Below are 21,236 nucleotides of genomic sequence, written 5' to 3'. Positions count from 1 at the left end.
GCAGAAAATGAAAAAAAAAAGAACAGAGTTTAAATGTTGGGAGATGCTTATCGTCCCTTACTTTAAAACCAATTGTTCCCGATAAAACGTGTAGATAAAAATGACCAAATATGTACATCGATTATGTAAGATCAACTAAATATATGGAGTGTTAAAAAAAACGAGTCCAGATCAACAAAATATTGAGTTTTCAGTAAACATAGTTTGATAGAGTAGTTTCATATGACACAACAGCAAATCCACTTTCACAGGACCTGGCCATGCGATACCCAAAAACCGATAATCCATTATAACATACATAGTATAATTTAGCGGTATATTTTCTAATGAATAGAATATATTTTTTTTCCCACTCCATAAATTCTTTACATAAGAAGACAAATATGAAACAATCCCCCTTCACAGTCCGAGAAATGTGATATTGGAGTATGAAAGAATCCATTCATGGAAAGTCTGACGAGGTTCTTGTCATTGAAAATAAAGAAAAAACGATGGTGGTTACGATTTATGCTGGGCCGAGACGCCTTTCCAGTAGTCCAAAATATCATGCAGGTCCTCATCCTTGGCAAACTGCACCTTCTTGCGCAGCGCGTGGCCGGCCGCCATGTATTCGTCATCTTTGTGCCGTTTTCGGTGGAGTTTGAATCGCTCCCAGATGCTGTGGGACGGTTTGCAGTAGTATTCCGGACTAGAAGAATAGCTCAGGTTGTGGTACTGAGCCGGGAGTTGAGAATAAGCCAAGTCTCTGGAGCGGGAGTGTGAGAGCGGCTCCAGCATGGGCGACTTGATGCCGTCGGGTCCCTCGAGCTCCTCGATCTGAGCGTCGGGGTAGGAGTGGCGGTGGTCGCCGTACTGACGGATCTTCTCGGCCTCGGCCCTCAGGATGGCGGCGGCCGGTGTCACCGTGAGGATGGTGTCCCCCGTCGGGGAGGTTTTCTCGATGTACCTGGCTTCGGTACGGTAAGGCCGGGGGCTTCGCATTCCTGAGGCTGTGCTGGGCCTTTTGGGCGAGGCGTCCGAAGACCGATGTCTCTGCAGGGAGTGGTGGTAGCTGTCCTTGTACGGAGGGGCCAGGAGGCCCGATTTGTTCTGCGGCTGCTCGGATATGAGCACCAGCTGCGGCTCGGCGTTGGACACGGCTCCCGATCTTACCCCTTGGTAAGAAGTGGAGTCGGTCTTGAGAGCATCAATGCAGTTGTTGATGATCTGGTTGACTTTATCGACCTCCTTTGCGATGGTGGAGATCTCGGCCACGGAGCCCTGGCTGTTCCCCGCCATTCCCATGTCGCACTCCCTGCGCTCGTGGTGGTCCAGACTTCGCACTTCCATGTAACTTCCCTTCATCATTTTTGGAGTCTCGCTTATTTCTTGAAATTTGTACTGATCCATTTCACTGGCAGGCGGGAGGTAGGGCATCCGGGCCATGCTCTCTCCGGTCAGCAGCTGTTTATGGGAGATCCGAGAAATCGTCCCTCCCTCCAGTTCTTGTCCGTATTTCAGTTCCATGATGTTTTTCTTCAGGCTCCCCGCCTTTTTGTGCTTTTCGTCTTGCCGGCGCTTCCGTCGCAAGCAGTAATAAACCACCCCGAGAAAGATGACCATGGTAAAGAGGCAGCCCAAAATGGTCATGATGTAATGAGTGGCAGTGGCGTTGCTCGCGTCTCTCGATTTGCCCTTCCAAGGTCCCGTGGTGATTGTCAGACAAGTGTGGTTGTGTCTCAGGGAGTTCCGAATGGAAACAACACAGTATGTATAGTTGGTGTGAGGTTTGAGGTTCTTGAGCTCCACGTCCTCCTTGAATTCTTTCAGGGTTTGGATGTCCGTAAAAAAGCTGTTGTTGTACAGAACCAGGATGTACATCTTTTTGTAAGGATGCGGGATCTGAACCGTAATGCTTGCTCCCGTATTGGACACTTGCTTCAGTTTCATCAGCGGGTTTGCTTCCACTTCGTTGTTGGTCGTACTGACGTTGTGGGTGATTATGTCTTCCGGCTCCGTCCCTGATGGACAGTCCTCCAGCCCGCAAAGAGTGAAGTCCGGCGGGGGCGTCGTGGGCTCCAACGGCAACGGGAAAAAAGGTGTGACGTAGTCGTCGGTGCACACAGTGGTGAGCATGTGCAGAGCGTTTCGATAGGTGGGGTTGTTCGGGTTTTGGCTCAGAAGACTGTAACCCGACACGCCACTCGGCGAGTCGCAGACCATCCGCTCGTTTGTCCTGTTGGGGAAAACCGAAAGCCACTTGACAAAACCGAGCAGTTCGCAGGAGCAGTTGAAGGGATTGGTGTACAGCTCGCAGGTTGTCAGCTTAGTCAGACTGGTGAAGGTGGAACCGTCCAACTGCTGGATGCGGTTCATAGACAAGTCGATGTTCTCGATGTTGGGGCATTCCCAGAAGGCATTGGGTGTCACAGTCTCAATCAGGTTTGCCTGGAGGTAGAGATACTGCAGCTTTCCAAGACCCCTGAGGATCCCCTCGGTTAAGTTGCGTAACTTGTTGAAGCCCATCTGAAGAACTTGTAAGTTAAATTGAGCGGAAAAGGCCCCGTCCTCGATGTAGGCGATTTCATTCTTGGTCAGGTTTAGGTAGGTTAGGTTGGCAAAGCGACTGAGGGCGGAGTACTGAATACTTTTAATCTTGTTTTCATTCATGCGAAGGTCCACAATGGTGCTGTTGATGTGCTGCGGGATGGCCTCGTACGGTGGTTGGTTTTGGCTGCAGATGGCGAGCCACACAAAGCCCTTTTCGCCCTCAATTAACCAGCAGTCCCCGCTGACTTGACCCACGTGGGTCAAATAAACAATGGCCGCCGACCAAAGCAGGGCACTACTCGCCATGCCCCACCTGCCGGCCATCCGTGCCTCCCTTCCAGTCATGTCTAGGGCGCAAAAAAAAAAAAAAGCAGAAGGCAGCGTTGCTATGGTTTCAATTCAGCCGGCGCAATCTTGTTTTCGGGACCAGAGGGAGTGCGTTGAGCCGTCGCCTCGTCATGGATGGAGTCTCATTCATTTAGATTTGCCGACGGTGTACTTGTGAGGATTTCACCATCCTGATTTGGTTTGTGCTTTCTGTCTCAGAAGCAAACATTGTTGATCTGTCTCATTTTAGAGCTTCTCCAATGGTCTTCCCCTTTGCATCACTTTCTTCCAAATGGAGTAACCTGCAACACAGAGATATAACGTCAATCAATCTTCGACCTCGTGACGTGTCTATTTATAGCGTCGTGCTCCGCTATCCATTTATGCTTCGCTTGTTCGCTCTCCGCCAATTATTCTTCGACACCGTGTGTGTGGCCGACTATTAAAACAAACTCTTGGCCAATTACCGCTTGACAGTTTTGGGAAAGGCAAAGTCCCAGTTGTCTGGTCATTAACCTGCAAACTGTCAGAAGCCGGGCGACCGGCGTTTAGACTCCGCATTAAATCAATTATAAAACACAGTGTGCAACGGCGCGCCCGATCAATGCGTTAAGGGTTTCCATCTGACAAACTCGATGCATAAACGATGCACTTATTTGTGAGCGGTGAGAAAATATTTTCTGTACACTTGCGGTATTGGTGGCTTGTGAAAGGAGCACAGAAATCAAATATTCCGCACGCATATTCGCTTACAAATTTGAAGCTATGAAATCATTTTTTTGATTATCAGCCCATCAATAGTTGGTGGTGCATAAATCTTGAGTCTACTATAGCTCACAATAAATACTGAAGAGATTTTAAAAGTAATGATGATAATCTTGTGCTTTAACCAAACTGAAACTAACACTTGGAAATGTTTCTATGAAGTTTGTTAATTATTCAACAGCAGTTACTGATTATTACGCATAGCATGACATCAATTCATTCAATGATGATTAATGTGCGGTTAATCCTTAGACTGACAAATGATGCAAGTCATTAAAATAAGTGACAACCCAAGTTAACAGATTGCAATGACTTGCAAATTGCATCATATAGATTTTTTTTTCTCCTCCCGGGTAAGAATCATTCACTAATTTGTGTTTTCATTTGCTTGTGCTTTGCATCATTAGAGCTGCCACTACGTTATTGAACAGTTCACGATATCAACTTGGTTCTCCCATGCATGTAAGAGTAATTCATGTATTTAGGAGGAAATGTTTATTTTCCATGTTCCATGAAATACATTTAAGATATAAACCATGGCCTTATCAGTAACACTCTCTATTTCAGGTTACCCCCCCCCCCCCAAGCTAATAGGAGTCAATTATTCTCAAGGCTTTCGTCCATTGACGAGCCGACTAATCAAAAGCAATTTATCAAGAAACAATAGCTGTCTATTTGAATTGCTTGTCTGTACGTCCTGCGATTGGCAGGCGACCAAATGAATGATTAGTTGCCATCCATCGACATTACTTATCATATTCGGCCGTACAAGAAACTGGCGCATCCAGGTGGGTGGACATTGTGGGCGCGAGGATGCTTTTGTGTGTTAAAGGACACGCTCTCCACACAGCAGAGATAATGGCGCTATCTGAGGAGAGTCGACGTGACAGCGAAGTTTAAACACCACCCCTGCTGTCACGACCTTTTTTTCATGTTGCGTCGCAGCGACAATATTTCAGTCAATTGCCGTCATGAATGCATCAGAGCGGAATGTTCAGTGCGATAGACTGGCTCGCGCTTCTCCAGAAATGCTTTTTATGAGAGAGTTGTAATGACTTCTGTACTCTAATGCAACTTGAAATGAGCGTAGGTGAATTGTTGTGGCATTTGGTTAAAAGTAAAGACGTTATGGCGCAAAACAAATGTGGAGGCAGTACGGTAGAATTATGGTTAGAACTCATTGGTGGAATTGCCTATTAAATATTGTTACGCAAAAATGATACAGTGGATCGTTGGCGTGATTATGTGAAGCTTAGCCGCGTGTTTAACACTGATTGGAATTGGCCTTGAGGGAGAAATTATATGTGAAATAATTTTTTTCCTCAGTTCTTCGTCAGCAAATCCTTGTTTGTGAAGTCTATTCTGTTATGGGATTCAGTATCAGCTTTTTGTTGATGACTTCAGAAGTCATATAATAGTGGGTAAATACAGTTTTAAAATGGATTAGTTTTCTCTAAATTTGATGCAGATAATTAGGTCAGAAACTTTAACATTGACAACATGAACAACCGTTTTTTTAATATCTATATAAAGCAACAAATTCATCACACTTGTAAAGTCAAAATCTCTTTTAAATGTAACATATAATTATTAAGAGTTGTTGAAAACACTGCTAATTTTTAATTATTGAAAAAAAGAGTGATGAAAACACTATACACTATAATTTATAAACGATTAAACAGCAGACGTTCGTGGCTAGTTAGCGGCTAATGCTAGTGGCATCATTTTCTGTCAAATAATACACCACTTTGTAAAAATCTCTTAAATGTAACATATAATTATTAAGAGTTGTTGAAAACACTGCTAATTTTTAATGATTAAAAAAAAAAGAGAGATGAAAACACTAAAATTGATAAACTATTAAACAGTAGAAGTTAGTGGCTAATTAGCGGCTAATGCTAGTGGCATCATTCTCTGTCAAATATTACACCGCCTTGCTTATCTTTGAAATGTTTATGTCAAGTTTGAATAGTGAGACAACAATTTCCTCCGACACCAAAGAGGCCAAAATGTAAACATATAAAAATATCCGAAAATGTGCAAGCTAACAGGAGGCTCTCATTCTCTATTTATATCCCACTGCTGTCTCCAAACTGTCGTTTTACGTCAAAGCTATCATCTGTTGAGCTTTAGTAGCAATATGTTTCCAAAAAAGGTTTTTCTGATTCTGGAATTCTGCTCTTCCCAAGGCTGTCGCTTTATATTCTAAACAGCAGCAGCTGGCGCAGCAAAGAAACGATGTTTTAGAGCGGGCTAGAGTGCACTTTAATGTTTATTAAATATTTGGCATTGAGATGTACAAATAAAACGTGGCGGTCATCCGCATGAGCGCAGATGGAAGAAGAGTGCTTATTGGAGGAGGAGAATGCCAAAGGCTTCTTGTTTGAAAGCGCCTTCAAGATGACAAAAGAGCAACGGTGGAGGAGAACCGATGAGGAAAAAAAACACTTTTTCAAGTCCCTGAGGGGAGACATCAGGTTCAAATCAAATTTTCTAGAAAATGCGTATGAAAAATACATCTCTGGCGAGGAAAAACACCTGTGACGAGGCGAGCGACGTCTTGTTATTAATGGCCAGCCAGTGACCTTTCGCAAAAAGCGAAATGGCCGAGATATTTTAGTGTCCACCAGCTTTAAGTTGGCTCAGAGATGTTAAAGTGTTAAGAGTGCAGAGAACAAAAGTCTAATTCTTTTAAATATTTTAAAATAATACATGCAAATAAACTTGACTTGACTTGACATGCAGAGAACAAAAGTAAAAAATATATATATATTTAAAATTTATTGAAAGTGTTTCGAATGCAGAGAAGAAAAGTATATATTTTTTTAATTATTCAAAATAATACATGCAGAAAACAAAAGTGAAAAAAATATAGATATTTAAAATAATACATGCAGAGAACAAAAGTAAAAAAAATATATAGATATTTAAAATAATACATACAGAGAACAAAAGTAAAATAAAAAAATAAAATAATATGTACATTCAACTAATAATCAAATCATATCTATTATTGTCATATTTAATTAAAAATTAAGTGTTGTTCCCTGTTGTCTAATATGTACATTTATTTCCATTTTTCTATAGAACTAGAGAAAATTATCTTCTGGTTCTCCAGAACTTTGGGACCCTGATGAAGCTTTCTCCAGAGAAGCACTTTGGGACAAAAGAATTTCCAGACACGGGTAGGAAAACCTTCTTTTTTTATCCTGCTCAGCATCGTGCACGTTGCCTCGATTGTGGAATCTGATGTCCGATTGAGTCGTAAGCATAGCCGGCAGTGTTTGTAGTCTTATAAGAGCTTATTTGCCACCAAAGACTCACTTTCCATAATGGCAGCAATCTGTACGGTCCAGTGCGGACGACCGGCCGGAACACCCGAGGCATCACGAGTGAGTGTATTCCCCTATCAGAAGCAGGCAGCCATTCCACAGACTCGCTCACTCCCATTCGGGGCTTTATGCGACATCTAATGAAGGCTTTTCTTTTTCCTTTTTTTCCCTACTTGTAGCGATAACCTATTGAAACCTTGCCTTTGAAGAACCGCACAAACTTGTACTTTTTATGTTGGAGTTGCTCAAGGGCCCAGGTGGTTCTTTTATATGAGAGGAGGAGGTGAAAGGTTGACGAAACATCACAGCGTGAAAGATCTGTGGTGGATTTGAGATTGGGTGCTAATGAGATCTGTGACATATTTGGAAATTCTTTCGTTTGTTTAGTTTTGATTGATACTCGCGTTTTAAAGAGGCGTTCGTCGAACAAGAATTCAGAATCTAACGTGATTTATTATGAGCCCATCACGCCCATTTTGGTGGTGAATCCTCAGCATCTTCTTGTCTACGACACCCTTGGCACACCTTTTAGTTGATTTCAGTTAAGGCCGTAGACTCCTGGAGGCGGGGCTTAGATCTTCTTGTCCGGTGGAGGGATGGCGTTGTCTCGGCGTGTTGTAAAAGTGTCAGCTTGATAATTCCAAGCTTTATCATGAATCTATGAGTCACCTCCAGCGTCCCTCTTGCTCTGTCCCCAAAGAAGCCACGCTTCAAAATGAGACGAGGAGTCAAACAACATCAGAAATCTTCGACGTCTCCTCACACTAATGACAGGATATTGCAGGCGCCTCCGTTTGTGCCATCCTGTTCGCCGCCGCCCAAACAACATCGACGTACGTGCTCGATTCAAATTGTTGCTTTCTCACTTGCAAGTGGCTGATATCAAAGCATCCGTTTCTCCCTCCTTCTTTTTTAATATAGTTTGAAGCCCGTCCCGGTCTTGTTGTGCTTGTGTTTCTTATCTGGTGCTTTGTGGCGGTGTAGGTGCCTCAATCTCGCCGGGCCCTTCTCATCCATACCAATGACTGCCCCCTTTTATTTGATGTCATTGAAAATGCAGCCACCTCTCGCTGGGTAGACAAGACGGCCCAAAAGAGGGGGGGGGTGTAGAAAGCAAAGAATGGGGAAGCAGAAGTGGCCAATCAATTGAGCTCAAATGGAACTATGGCTCCCGGGGAAGGAAACATTGTGCTCATCGAGGTCCCGAATTGCTTTTGGCAGGGGGTGACATGGAGGGCGTGCGTGCTTCGGTTAAATCAACGCATATTAAACTAGCGCTTTTATCGCAAGAGGTCTTGAGGTCTTGAAAAACAGAATGACTGTTTGCTCAGGCCTGGCACCTGTTCGAGTGGAGCAAATATGAGTGTCATTAAGTTGGAACTTTCAACTTTTCACTTTTTTTCTCGGTGGATGTCTATTTAAAGTTCGATAATCTTTTTTTTTTTTTTTTTTTTTTTTTTTTTTTGTTCCACGGAAAGTGGGAGGTTAACGATAAACGATCCTGAAAATTTGAATCAAAAAGTCGGGAGAAGGAAACATCGAAATATGCAGCGTAGTGAACCAGATATGGACACCCAAGAATTGTATAGGTCTTTCTATACAATTCCCTGTCATTGGTTGAATAGAAATTTCATATATCAAAAATACTAGTGGTATCAATTACTTGGTATCGGTATCGGTGAAAACTCATTTGTTGACTTTTCCTGTGACTAAAAGTGGTGTCCAACATCCCAGCGGCTTAAAATATGCTTTTAGAAACTCCCACAAACACTGGTATGGCTTCAAATTTTTACATCCCGCAATCAAGAGGCATCTTTTATTTATCTCTATCTTGTTAATGTAATGACCTACTTTAAACATTTGCGTGTGCCACATAACACCTCGCTGCTGCTAATTGCCTCAGGTTGCTGGTAATTAGTAGGAAGTATTAGCGAGGCGTGGGGCTGATGTCATTTAATGCTGATGCTGCGCTCTGGCACAATTTTTAGTTAGGATGGGGGGTGGGGGGCGTAATTTGAGTCTTGGGTGCAAAGGTTGGGCGGGAAGCGCACATTTGGAACTGCGAGCTTCCTCTCTGCACGCTGGCTACTTGGTATTCTATTTAGGCGTCATACTTTGTCAAACTTTAAATGACTTGGCGCCCCACGCTTTCTCGCTTGTTCGTTCCCAATATCTTACTTTATTGTTCTTCGCTGAATACGGGAGTCTTTCAGTAGCGGTTTGAGCTGAGACAAGGGCGAAGGGGAAAAATAAAATCTCATGAAGCCAAACTCGACTTTGAGTGACGCTTTTATCAAGACAACAAGCAAATGGCAACCAACCATACTGCATCTATGAAGGGCAGCAATGTGGGTGTGACATATCATGGAAATTGAAGCTAACGGGGATGTCAACCCCTCCCCCCAAAAAAATAGGTTCAATGCATCCCAACTAGTCTGATTAGTGTTGTTTTTGTGGAATATAAATAAATAAATAAATAATCAGACGGTGGCCATTTTGCCACTTGCTGTTGACTGGAAGAACATGCTACATATTATTGTAAAGTAAATTACTTCCTCTTTAATGTCTTGTAAGATATATACAAATGGTGGCGCAACACATGAAGATAAACAATCTAGGATCACTCACTGGGATATGTTGTTTATCCTTTGTGAGAAATGATACAGCAATTTCTCACGATCCAGAATAAAGTCAGCAATTTCTTAACCCTTGGAAATGAACGGGAATGGAATAGTTATCGAAAAAAAAGAATAAACATGCTTTAAGACAAAAAAAAAAACATTTCAAATGCAAAAAAATAAAGCATCAAGTCGCATATTGAACAGGAGAGCGAACTAAGTGAGCTGTGTTGAGCATTGATGAAGCAGACAACAGAGCAACGCAGAAGTTTAATTTCAACTCGCACATTGGAGATTTAAGATATGAGCAGCAATAACACCCGAAGGTTTAAGTGCAATTTTCCAGCCCATCAACTGACCATCAACTGGGCACGTTCCTTTTCGCCTCTGAGACAACGCATGTGCCAATGAGGATTTTCTGGCTGCTGACTCGGGCAAAATTTTAAGAGCAAAGATTTGAAATGCAACCATTCTAAGTGGATCCAACAGATACCTCCTTCGGGCCAAATTTGGATGTAGAGAGAATTTATATGTGCTGAATGGATATTTTTTTTTTTTAGCGGAGGACAAAAATGACATCAGACTGAACGAGATAAATATTTGCTCTTTTCATCACATTGCCTCCTTTTGCCTCTACCCTTTTTTTTTATTCTGAAATAAATTAGATTACGATTGTTTTGGAACAGTTGACCTTTATCCAAGCAAGAATATGACAGAATTCTTTGGCATTACAAGACTTGGGCGACGTTTGGCTGGAGATAATTTGCTGGCGGCGGCTGACCTTGCACGCAGCCATTCAGTGATGAAAATGAGATGCGGGTTGGAACCAGTAGAAAGCTGACAAAAGTGTCGGAAATGCCACTTTTGTTCTAAATCAAGCCTAGATGTCTCAGCGACCAAGAGAAGCTTCTTGAAATTTGGTCACGGTGGCTGGCTGTCGTTTGCATTTCAGAATACCAACGCGCGGGTTTCTATTTTGACCCCAATGCGCAAAAAAAAGAAAATCCCTTCGGGAGGATCGGCTACAAATCATATTGACATCGACGAGACTAATGTCCGTTTGATGTCTTCATCCTTCTCTGAGAGTCGGGCGCACTTTGAAGATAATGCATATCTGTGTAAAATACAAAAGAAATAAGAGAGCTGGAGAAAGCTGCTGCAGCAGCACTTTGACTGCAGATTGAGATGTTTGCATGAAGTGCAATTGATGGTTGTTGGATAGAGAAGAAGACTCGCAGTGGATACATGACAACTGCTTATTTTTTTCACACTGTAGATAAAAACTTGCTTTCCTTTTATTTCATCAGTTCATTTCCTTCCCACTTAAATGCACAATTGACTTGAACTTTAGTTTACATTTGATCAGCTCTTGTTAAGCCTAAGTGACATGCTAACTCCGCTAGCTTAGTTTCACGGTTCACACAGTTTGCTTACGTGCGTCTGACACAAATGACTATGATTTCCCTTTTCTTTCCTTGGCCTCATTTAAGACGATTTAAGATTAAAAAATTTTTTTTTTTTTTAAATATAGCAAACAAATCATTATGCCTTGTGACGGTAATTATGACAAAGGCATAGCTTTAGGTAAAATACATTTAAAAAATACTGCAGTATTTAGATATCAATTCTCGTTGTTGTTGTGCATTTATCAGGAAAATATTTTCCTCTTGAGTTCTGATGGCTAATATGGCCGTAGATAGATAAATAAATAAACAAACAGAGAACCGTAAAACTCGGCATAGGAAGGCCGGAACATGAAATGTACACCACCACCCCCCGCCCCCAGAACTGAAATTTATTTATGTTAGACAGAGAAAGCGGCAGTGAATCAAATCAGCCATGGAGGTGAAATAAATAGTCCAACATTCCCGGTGCTACATAAAGCTGAGTGAAAAACCGGGAGCACAATTTCCCTGTAAAAAAAAATAAAGTGTCTCCATCAAGACATGAGCGTTATTGTTTCTTACAGGCTGCACTCCCTCAGGCCCCAAAAAGACATAATAGAGAGCTGCTACTTGAGTGTCCAAATGGAGTTAAAAAAAAAAAAATTTTGTGCACCACGTAGAGCGACTTGAGCGACCAATTCACCGCCGTAAGGACTTTTATCCCTGTTAGGGTGCAGAGCGCAACATAAATCCTCCAAATATTAATGGACTTTAGAAGAGATCCTCTGACACGCAGGGCTCCAATCGCATTGAATATCCAAATTAGCATTTTTATTGCCACATTTCCATTTGAGAACTCTGACGGCACGCGCGCCGGCGCCGTATTTGCTTTACAGACCTGTGAGAAAAATGTTACTCAAAGAGGAAGGCGGGTCTGATAGATTCCTCGTGTCTGCCGGATTGCGTTTAAACGGCCACTCTGCATGTAAAGATGCAAAACGAGCGACTTAATGATAGGTTTAATCAAGAGCACGCGAGATGCAAATTCTCCATAAAGCGATAACGGCTTCTCTTTAACAGATGCTCCTCATTGACATGGCCCGTTACCGTCTGTTGTATTAATAAATAGCGCCTAATGAACGCGCTTGTCTGACTTGTGCGCTATCAAAGAGGCAAAAAAAAAAAAAAGTTGATTGGAGTTGAATGAAGCTAGGGGTTGAACAATTTAAAAAAAAAAAAAAAATAGTTCTTATAAAGTCCTGTTGTGTGCTAATATTAATAAATCAATGTGTCAAATATACAGTATTTTCCGGACTATAAGGCGCACTGGATTATAAGGCGCACCTTCAATGAATGGCCCATTTTAAAACGTTGTCCTTATATAAGGCGCATCGGACTATAAGGCGCACCATAAATGCATCATGTCAGATTTTTAATCCAAATCAAATCATTCTCCAGTTTATCTTTTTTATTTCAACTTCAGACGCAACAAATGACTTTATAATCACAAAATAATGATCCATCGTCTTTTTGATTCATAATTCATAGTCTTCAGCGGGCCACTTATGATTGATTTCATGACACAATGCTTCGGGTCAGTTTAAATTTAGGAATTTGGTCCATATATAAGGCGCACTGTCGGCTTTTGAGAAAATGTTCGGTTTTTAGGTGCACCTTATAGTCCGGAAAATACGGTATTCTCAAATCCAAAATGAGCCATGACAAGAAATTTCACAGCAAAGCAGATGGTCCCAGATCCTTCTTCTTTAAAGGTGACCGACCTCACCTTTCTAATCCCGCAGGCGATGGAGCAAAGCCTCAATTACCTGCCTTTGTTATCACTAAGGAACACACCCGAGCGTGTCCCCCCCCAAACAGGCCCCGTGCTCTTAACATGCACTTCTTTTGTGTTAGCACGACCCCGTGTCCGACAGTGGCTAACGGGGAGCCGATGATAGATGTCTCCCTCCGTGTGACAGGTGCGGTTTTGCAAGAAAAATAATGATAGGTATTATTCATCGTCTTTTTCTACGATGTGGAAGTAAAAAAATATCATCTGGGGGTGACAAGTCCAATGGATAACAGCTGCCTGTTACAGCTCTCATCCACTTCTCCTCATTTCATTCATGACTGCCTTTCTCATTGCAAAGTGCAAAAAGGACATTATGGGATGTGTCCTTGTGCTTTTATTCGGTAGTCCCATGACCTACTCTTGTACAGCGTTTCCCAAACTTTATTGAGCTGAGACCATTTAGTTAATGAACAGTAAGAGGAAGAGACAGAGAAAGTCCTTAACTACTGTAAGATGTTCCTACATAATTACTGTAACGTTTCCTCTAGCCTATGTATGACTTTAGCATATGTTAGCATTAAGCTAGTAGTTTTATTGGTTGGATCATGTTTATTATAATTTACAAAAAGTAGCAAATTAGCTCAAATTGAAACAGAAACCCATTTTAGTGAATAAAACCAGAACAAAAATTCTTAGTAATGACGGATAACGCCATTTAAGAATGTAATAGTAAAGTCAACCTTCAATGAGGCCAGTCGGGAGCGAAAGCAGTATAAATTCAACAGTGAGTGGCGTGAAAGGATGTGAGAATGTCGCTAATATAAGCTAATTAACCTTGTGAAGAACAATGCCTGGAATTTAACAGGGGCTATAAACGGATATGAGGGGATGTCAACTGAGAGAAGGTACATTGTGCCTCAGCCGCAGTACAATGGCACATACAGATACAATCGGCGACCGTGACCCGTTACAAAGCGCTAGCCGCCCCTCATTCCACTGTATTCTCATTTTGCTTTTTTTTTTTACACGTATTTCTTAAAATAGAATCCTGCAAAACAAAATATTCGCACGGCAAACTGTGACCTTGACAAAGTAGGAACTGTGTTGACAAACTTAAGTCGCATTTTAGCTTGAACTTGTCGACATATAGAATCGAATCGTTCCACTTCAACATAAATTGTCCTTGTATCAAATAATTTATCTCGATACACGAGCCGCAATATGATTCAACCGATTCGGTTCGATTTGAAGCACTCGCATCTTTTTAATCAAAACCGATTTTCCGATTAAAATCGATTTTAGGAGCGGTGAGAGCGACTAATTGGGTCAAACCTTAAAAGCAATGAAAACAGCCATCTACCGAGGAGCCTCCGACACAGCCTCGGCCGAGACACACACGACATACATCGGGAGGCGAGGCACGACAAAGAGCTATTGATTAAAGAGGCCAACATGGAAGATGGCTTCAATTCCATCGATGAGCAAAGAGCCCAATAATTGGTAAGCACGCTAATGTTTTACAATCACTTTATGCCACCAATTTGAGTCCTCCATGTCTGCACCGGACTAATCCATACTGCTCCTCGGACTAATCCATTCGGATAATTCTTCTTCTCTAGTGCCATCGAGTAAACGTCCGCAGGACCTCTCGCACTGGATTTGAACTAAAAGCCCAAAAGTCGCCCTCGCTTTCACTGCCACGCCATCAATCAGGACTTTGCGACGGTCCATTTAAAGCATCCCGCCCGAGTTCTAACTGAGGCCTTCACTGGCGACGGGCCGTAAAGAGGCTCGGCGCATCCCAACAAGCCACATCATAACATTTCACTAGTCCAGTAACACTTTAATCAATGAGCGGATATAAACTTGTATTAAATGCTTTACGACACACTAAAGACTGTCTCCCTTTACGGGGACGGTCACGTGATTAATAATTCATCACTCATTAGCACAAACAGTTTCCTTTTGGCTCGCTGATAGAAATAAATAGTGCGCTTGTTTGGTCGTCGACTTACATTTGCATTTAGATTTCAAAAATCCCCTCGGCCGTGCGAGCGAGACGTTTGGATGAAGAGGTGGCATTTGCATATTTGGATGCGTCATTGCCGTCTGCACAGCTTTACCTGTCCTTCATTTAATACTTTAATACTTTTTTTTTAATGGCAGTTCTGCAAGACAGAAAAGTTAAATGAACAAACAACAAACGTCCCAAATATTAAATCTTGGATCATCTTTTAAAGCTGGCTAGTTAAAAATACAAAAACTTGAAGATCCATTTTTTTGTCTTTAGACAGCCGGAGTAACGCGTTAATTCTTAAAAAAAAGATTAATTTTGTCACCAAACAAAGAAAAAAAAAAAGTATTAATATGTATTAAAATGCAGATCTGTTTCGGTGAGTGTGGGCAACGCAGCTCATTTGCATGATGATGATGAAGTGGTGCTTTCATTCCGATGCAGAGCGAAACGAGTCTTTCTTTATTATTCCAACACAGGTTGGTTAATCACACTTCTTCGGGCTCCTCGTTCTGCTGTAGTTCCTTCGTTTGCTGCAAATTAAACGCCGTCACCGCGCCTGCGGCCTTGCCGGGTCGCGTGGCGACAATAGCATCAGATAAAGTAAATTTGGGGAAACGATAAGAAGCGCTACGACCGATTAGCCACGTAACGAGTGAGTCATCTACGAAGAAAAGGTTGTTCCGCTTATAAGAGCGAGTCAGTGATAATTGATCGCGGACACGTACCCTCAATAAAGTGTTGCGCCAGAGGTGAACACCAGGCGTGATATTCAGGATTTTTTTTTTTTTATCACTTTAACAAGACGATTATCTGCCTCTGTTCATAAACTGAGCGGGAGGCGGGCGGATGTCAGCAAGCTTTATCCTCATCAGACAATTGTGCTTTTATTTTACAGCGAGGCAATTGTGTGTAACCATTTATTTTTTATCAGTTTTTGCTTTTAACACTCGTTATTCTGTCCATAAATGGCAGCATTTATTCCCCCGATTTTACACAGTCATTCCGATATCCTGATAGTAGAGGCCAAGCTGTGTCCTTTTAAAATTCAAATGTTACTTCAATGCTAACTATCAATTCATACACATATATACTATGAGTATACAGTGATCCCTCGCTACTTCGCGTTTCGTTCATCGCGGCTTCACTACATCGCAGATTTTTTTCCCAAATTAAAAGTCGAAATAAAACTTCCAAATTGAGGAAACACGTGTCTAACCTTTAGGACAATGTAGTATTGCTCCAAATGTTCATTTACATTTCTTTAGAAGTCCGTTTTCGCATGTTAGCACGATCACGAATTAATATCTTTCCGCTAACTCGTGAGCCTGCTCAGTACTTCTTGTTGGTGACCATACTTTACGGATTTCACTTATCGCGGGTGGTTTTTTGGAACCAATTGTCCGCAATAAACGAGGGATTACTGTATACGCATATGCATACATCCATAAACACCGTACATATACATGACAAATATGGGGGATGATTATTTTTCCATTAAAAAGTTTCCACAAAGTTTTTATTTCCATCTCTTGCTTTCCTGATTCCGTGTAGCACATAAAAGCAAGTGATGTTTTTTCTTTGTTTGTGTTTATCTTTCAACTGAATACATAATTTGGAGGAATGTTCCGAGGAGAGCAGTTCTTTTTTTTTTTAAATGGGTCTTTTTATTCTTCCTCTGGTCCAGAAACTCAAAAACATTTTTATAGTATTGCCTTTGTCATTACGTTTAATTATTCTTGTGAATGCGCATGGAGGTTGCTACGTCTGCCGTAAACGGGACACAATGAGTACCCCAACCCCCACAGAGTGCGTGATAGCAAACAAGATGACATGTCCTTTTGAGAGATTTGTCTTTGCCTCTGTACTTGCATTGACCGGCGGATTAGCCACGGATTCTCTTTGATCCTCTTACAGGGGAGGGGGCAAAGCATGGGTTGGGGGGGGGGGTGAACTCGGAGGGTTGTTTTGCTTCTTATAAAAAGCCACATCCAGGTGACTCAGGTACGAAAATCCTCACATTTACCTGGGTAATCTGCTCGGGAAGTCCTTGCCGAAGTAGAACATGCCAGATGTTTCGCGCCTCCTTCGCTGGCCTCTGCAACACAATAATGACATTGAAAATCACTCCAGACGTTTGGGTAATGTTTTTTTGTGACGAGAAACTGAATCACCCTTTTCTCATTATCAACAACAAGCACAGGCTTTGATATACTGTTCTTACCCAAATGACTTTGACTAATGAATCAGACATCAATCCCTTTCTTATCATATTTGTAACTCCTGGTGAAGTGCTGTTCATTTCTGCACATTTCCATTTCCATCTTCAGTCACGAGGGAAAACCCATGCTTTGTTTTGCTTAAATTAATGTATGTGATTATCTCTCCTCCCCTTACTATTTGCTTCTGTGCTTCACAGATCCAGTGAAGGATGAAATTCCCCTACCTACATGCATAATAATGGTCGCACACGATAAACTCGAGATTACAGCGCAATCGGTATTCATACGATTGCTCGGTATTCAAACGGAGCTACGCCGAGTCCTACGCCTCATTCGCAGGGTTACAACATGTATCAAACGAAAGGCCACGAGCGGAATCCAATCTCATTTACATTCAGTAAATAGAATATGCAAACTGGCGAGAACATCAGCAAATGAGCAGACAATGGAAACTGCGATTCAATTAGCTGGCATGCCGGCGAACGGGGCGACGGTTAAAACGGCAGTCGCCGTCCGGCGGAGGCCGGAGACGACACGTAACAACGGGGAACCGAGCGACGGGTGGGGTGGGGGCGAGTCTTGGAGATGTCTGCAGTATTCTTTTAATTACACATCATAATGAGTCCATTTAGTCGTTCAATGACCCGTTTTACAGAGCCGAGCAACCACGGGGAGCGCGGCGCCCTTGGCAGGGTCACTGTCGCAGCAGCTGCCCCCGCAAGGGAAGCCTCTCAGCCAACAGGGAACATTTGGCTTTAACACACAGGCTGGCCCAAGAAAAGCCACCGAGGCGAGTCCGCGTGCCTCGTCACGGCGAGTAAACGTCCTCGCGCAATGACGAGCGGCTCAGACGTCATTGTGTGGATAACAAAACGTATTGCCACTCAAGTTTTATGAGGCAGGTGCACAGGAATCGCTTTATATGCAAAGAATTTCGATCCATACGTATAAACGTCAGGATTATTCACTGACAGAAATCTCGGGGTACAACAAAAGTCCAGTTCGGTCCCTGGTTTGTAAAATTCAACCTTTGAGGCTGTACCCAATGACGTCAGTAGGATGCTTATTTACTCTAATGCTAAGCTAACATTTGAAACTTGAATATGTTGGCGTACCTCATGTGTCTATCCCCACCCCCCAATCGTTTGTGTGACCCATAGTAGCTGTACGTTATTCTTTGCTGAGGTCTGAATTAAAGTAGCACACAAGATTCAAAGGCAGCTTTATCGCAGCTTTATCGCTAAAAGTACCTTTTCTATGTCAGTGAAGTTGTTTAGCAGCATCTGCGCAAGCATTTTTTCACTCCGCGGATCATTTCCCAACGTTGCGTGTTCACACATTTATAGATCCCGCAAGGGAAAGAAAAAAAAAAACACTCGTATTTGTTTCCAAGTATTTGTTTTTGACAAAGGGTTTGTTGCTCTTTGCAACCTTATTGATCCCCGAGCACGCTTGTATGGCGTATTCACATTGGATGTCAACTATGAGAGGAAATGTTCATTGTTGCTCTTAAACGCAATATCTGACCTCAGGTCAACATGCTTGAAATTTTTCATGCACTTGATATGTCTTTCCTCCCACAACTGCGTGCAAGATATACAGCAGTTGAATTTTTTTTTTTTTTTTCAGAAACTTAATATACATTTTTGAGACACTTCTGCCCTCAATATATGCCATTTTTTCCCCCCCAAATATCCAATTATTCGAATCCGTGAACAAAATCAAAGCATACAATTCTATATTGTATTGGAGACTTATTTCATACGTGACACAAAACAGAAAGAACTTGCCGCGTGTCTTTTGGTTCCCATCTTTGGTCCATTACGACAAGCAAATTGGATAGCAGCTGCCTGCCATGTGGAAATGAGCCAAGCCCAATAAAGCTCGCAGGTAAACTTGCAAAGAATTGAGGAGGGGTCAAGTGGCAGCCTGAGGAGGGAGGATGAAGCGGGTAGGGTTGGGGAGCGGTGGGGGTTGCCAGACCACATGTGCTTCCCGAGGAGCTGGCGTCACTCCAGGGTGTCGACCCGCAGCGCGGGGAGGTCAGGTTGGCGGCGAGCTAACGGATTGTTCTCAGCTGCTGACATGTGGCGCGGCTAGCACGCACACATGAGGACTAAAATAGAAGTAAACGCTACAGCGCTACTGACCTGCCACTTAACACTCAGGATAGAAAATCAGTGGCGGTCTAATCTGCCTTGAGTTACTGAATCACATCAAACACTCAATCACCAACCACTTTTGAACAAAATTCAAAAAAATGGGGAAAAAAAATAAACTTTCTGTTTCTTGTCCAAAAAAATGGTTATATCAGGCTCAGCATCATTAAAAAAAAAATCAGAACAGTTAGCATGGCAAGCGCAGCCGATTCAAATCGGCTGATTAAACGGCTCCTCGGTTTGTGGTGCTTGTCAATCAAACTGACTGTTAATCGAATTAATGTCATGCTTCACATACTCGGGCCAATGGCACGGCTGGCTTTTTTCTACCCTCATTTCCGCCGGTGTAATCGCGATAATAAATATGTAGATGCACTGCTGGCCAAAGGGACATTTCGTCATTGGTTTCTGCGTAAGTGTTAGACAGACCTTGGCGGTGGTCTGAGAGCTCCTTGTGCTCGTCTGCTGTTAAATTAGTTTTTGCTGCGCTTAGTTATGTGCTTAAGTGGCAATGGGGCTGTCAATCAAGGATGCCTACGCAAGCCGTACTTCACATGTACTTGAGTCATTATTTTCAAAAGTGTCTCCCTTTCCAAAATCCAAAAGAATATTAGTCCGCAGTAACGAGATTGTTTTACAGATCTGAGATTTTCTCATTATCAACAACAGCCACAGTAATACCAGTTTAAGCTGTTCCAGTCCAGTAGGTGGCGGTAATGGGCATTACATCCCCATGGTGAGTGTCTGGTTGAGCTCAAATACATGTGGACTGTAACCAGGAAATTGAATTCCTCCATTTCCAACTAAATTTGGATGTGCAGCCAAATGAAAACTTTGCTTCGTCTGTTTAGTCTTAAAAAACAAACATGTACAACGAGAGGTCATCCCAACATATCCTCTGAGGGAATTGATCGGAACTGAAGTGGCGTAGAAATGAGATGTGAAGGGAAGGGGATGACACCAGCCAGGCTCGCTTAAACTTAAACCGAGCGGACAGCGTTCCATTTGGATAATCTTTCCATCTCCTAACTTGAAATCAGAGCTCCGAGGAAAGTGTGCAAGTCGCCTGTTGAACCTGCAAACAACAAGCCCCAAAAGGCACGCACACACACAAAAATGGGCGTGTTGATGTGCAACTTTGAAATTGCCTTTCTAAAAATAGACGTAATACTCTTTCGTCGTGCACACGCCTCACACAAACAACATCGACACTATTGGAGAAGGCGAGAGCGGCGGCGGTGTGGCACGGAGGTGCTCATCAAGTATTGAAGTCGCCCCGGCCTGCTTTTTGGAGCACACTTAATGATGGCAGTCGCCACTAGCACAGCAACATGAACACAAATATTGTCTTCAAAATTCTAATTGCAATTTTTTAAAACACCAAAATATGTATATTATATATCAAACAGTGTTGAGTGTTTTTGTGTGCCTTTAATTGGACAGCAAAATGTGAAATTCCGACATTCAAAGCACCAACACTTTGTTTTCAGATCCAATTATGTAAGCATATAATTTTGCCGGCGGAGTATCTAACGTCTCTTCTTTATCTTCTTCCTTCTTCGGCAAGAATAGTCGTGGAAGTGCCCCAAGTGCCCCGCCGCACGCGCCGGCGACAAAGCTGTTCACGTCCATCTTCCCGCTCTCCTCGATTATGCTTAAAGAACATCTTGTGACGTCCTTTCTTCTCGCTCGGCTTCCGCCGCCTTGAGTGACACGACTGGTAATTTGTTATTATCTGCGAGAAGTAGGGTAGAAGGCGAAGGATGACAAGTGGAACTCGGCCGTACTTTATTGCCGGTAGCGGGTTTTTCTTCGGAGCAGGCAAGCGGGAGCGGCTAAAGGAGGGCATTGTGGGCTCCCGAGGACGAGGGATAGCCTGAGGAGGGTCGAGCTTCCAACACGGAGGCTCTTTTCAAGAAAAAAAACTTGTTACATCAAGTTTTTTTTTTTTTTTTTAGTTCCCCTTGCAGCCGTATCTTTAAGATCAACAATACAATAGTTCATTTTCGTGATCTGTCCTTGGATGACGATGTAGTTCGATAGTAACCGATAAGCTGGTTTGTGCATGCTCAGTTACTGTTGTATGGACTCTT

At 42.6% G+C, this 21,236-nt stretch overlaps 1 protein-coding gene across 1 annotated transcript; it reads right to left on the bottom strand.

Annotated features, from left to right (window-relative positions):
- Nucleotides 1-498: 498 nt before the first annotated feature.
- On the bottom strand, nucleotides 499-2,874 carry elfn1a (extracellular leucine-rich repeat and fibronectin type III domain containing 1a). The gene has a single exon (XM_085934210.1). It carries the CDS (start codon nucleotides 2,872-2,874, stop codon nucleotides 499-501), a length of 2,376 nt encoding a protein of 791 aa, XP_085790336.1.
- Between the last annotated feature and the right edge of the window lie 18,362 nt (nucleotides 2,875-21,236).

Source organism: Syngnathus leptorhynchus, chromosome 16 (assembly GCF_054491065.1).
Source record: "Syngnathus leptorhynchus isolate UIUO chromosome 16, UIUO_Slep, whole genome shotgun sequence".
In the NCBI taxonomy this organism is placed as follows: Eukaryota; Metazoa; Chordata; class Actinopteri; order Syngnathiformes; family Syngnathidae; genus Syngnathus; species Syngnathus leptorhynchus.
Note: the sequence above shows the minus strand (reverse complement) of the source record. Positions and strands in the feature narration are given on the sequence as shown.

Bases quoted from the DNA above. Each gene is read 5' to 3' on its own strand.
- elfn1a (XM_085934210.1), bottom strand. From the start codon at position 2,874: ATGACTGGAAGGGAGGCACGGATGGCCGGCAGGTGGGGCATGGCGAGT.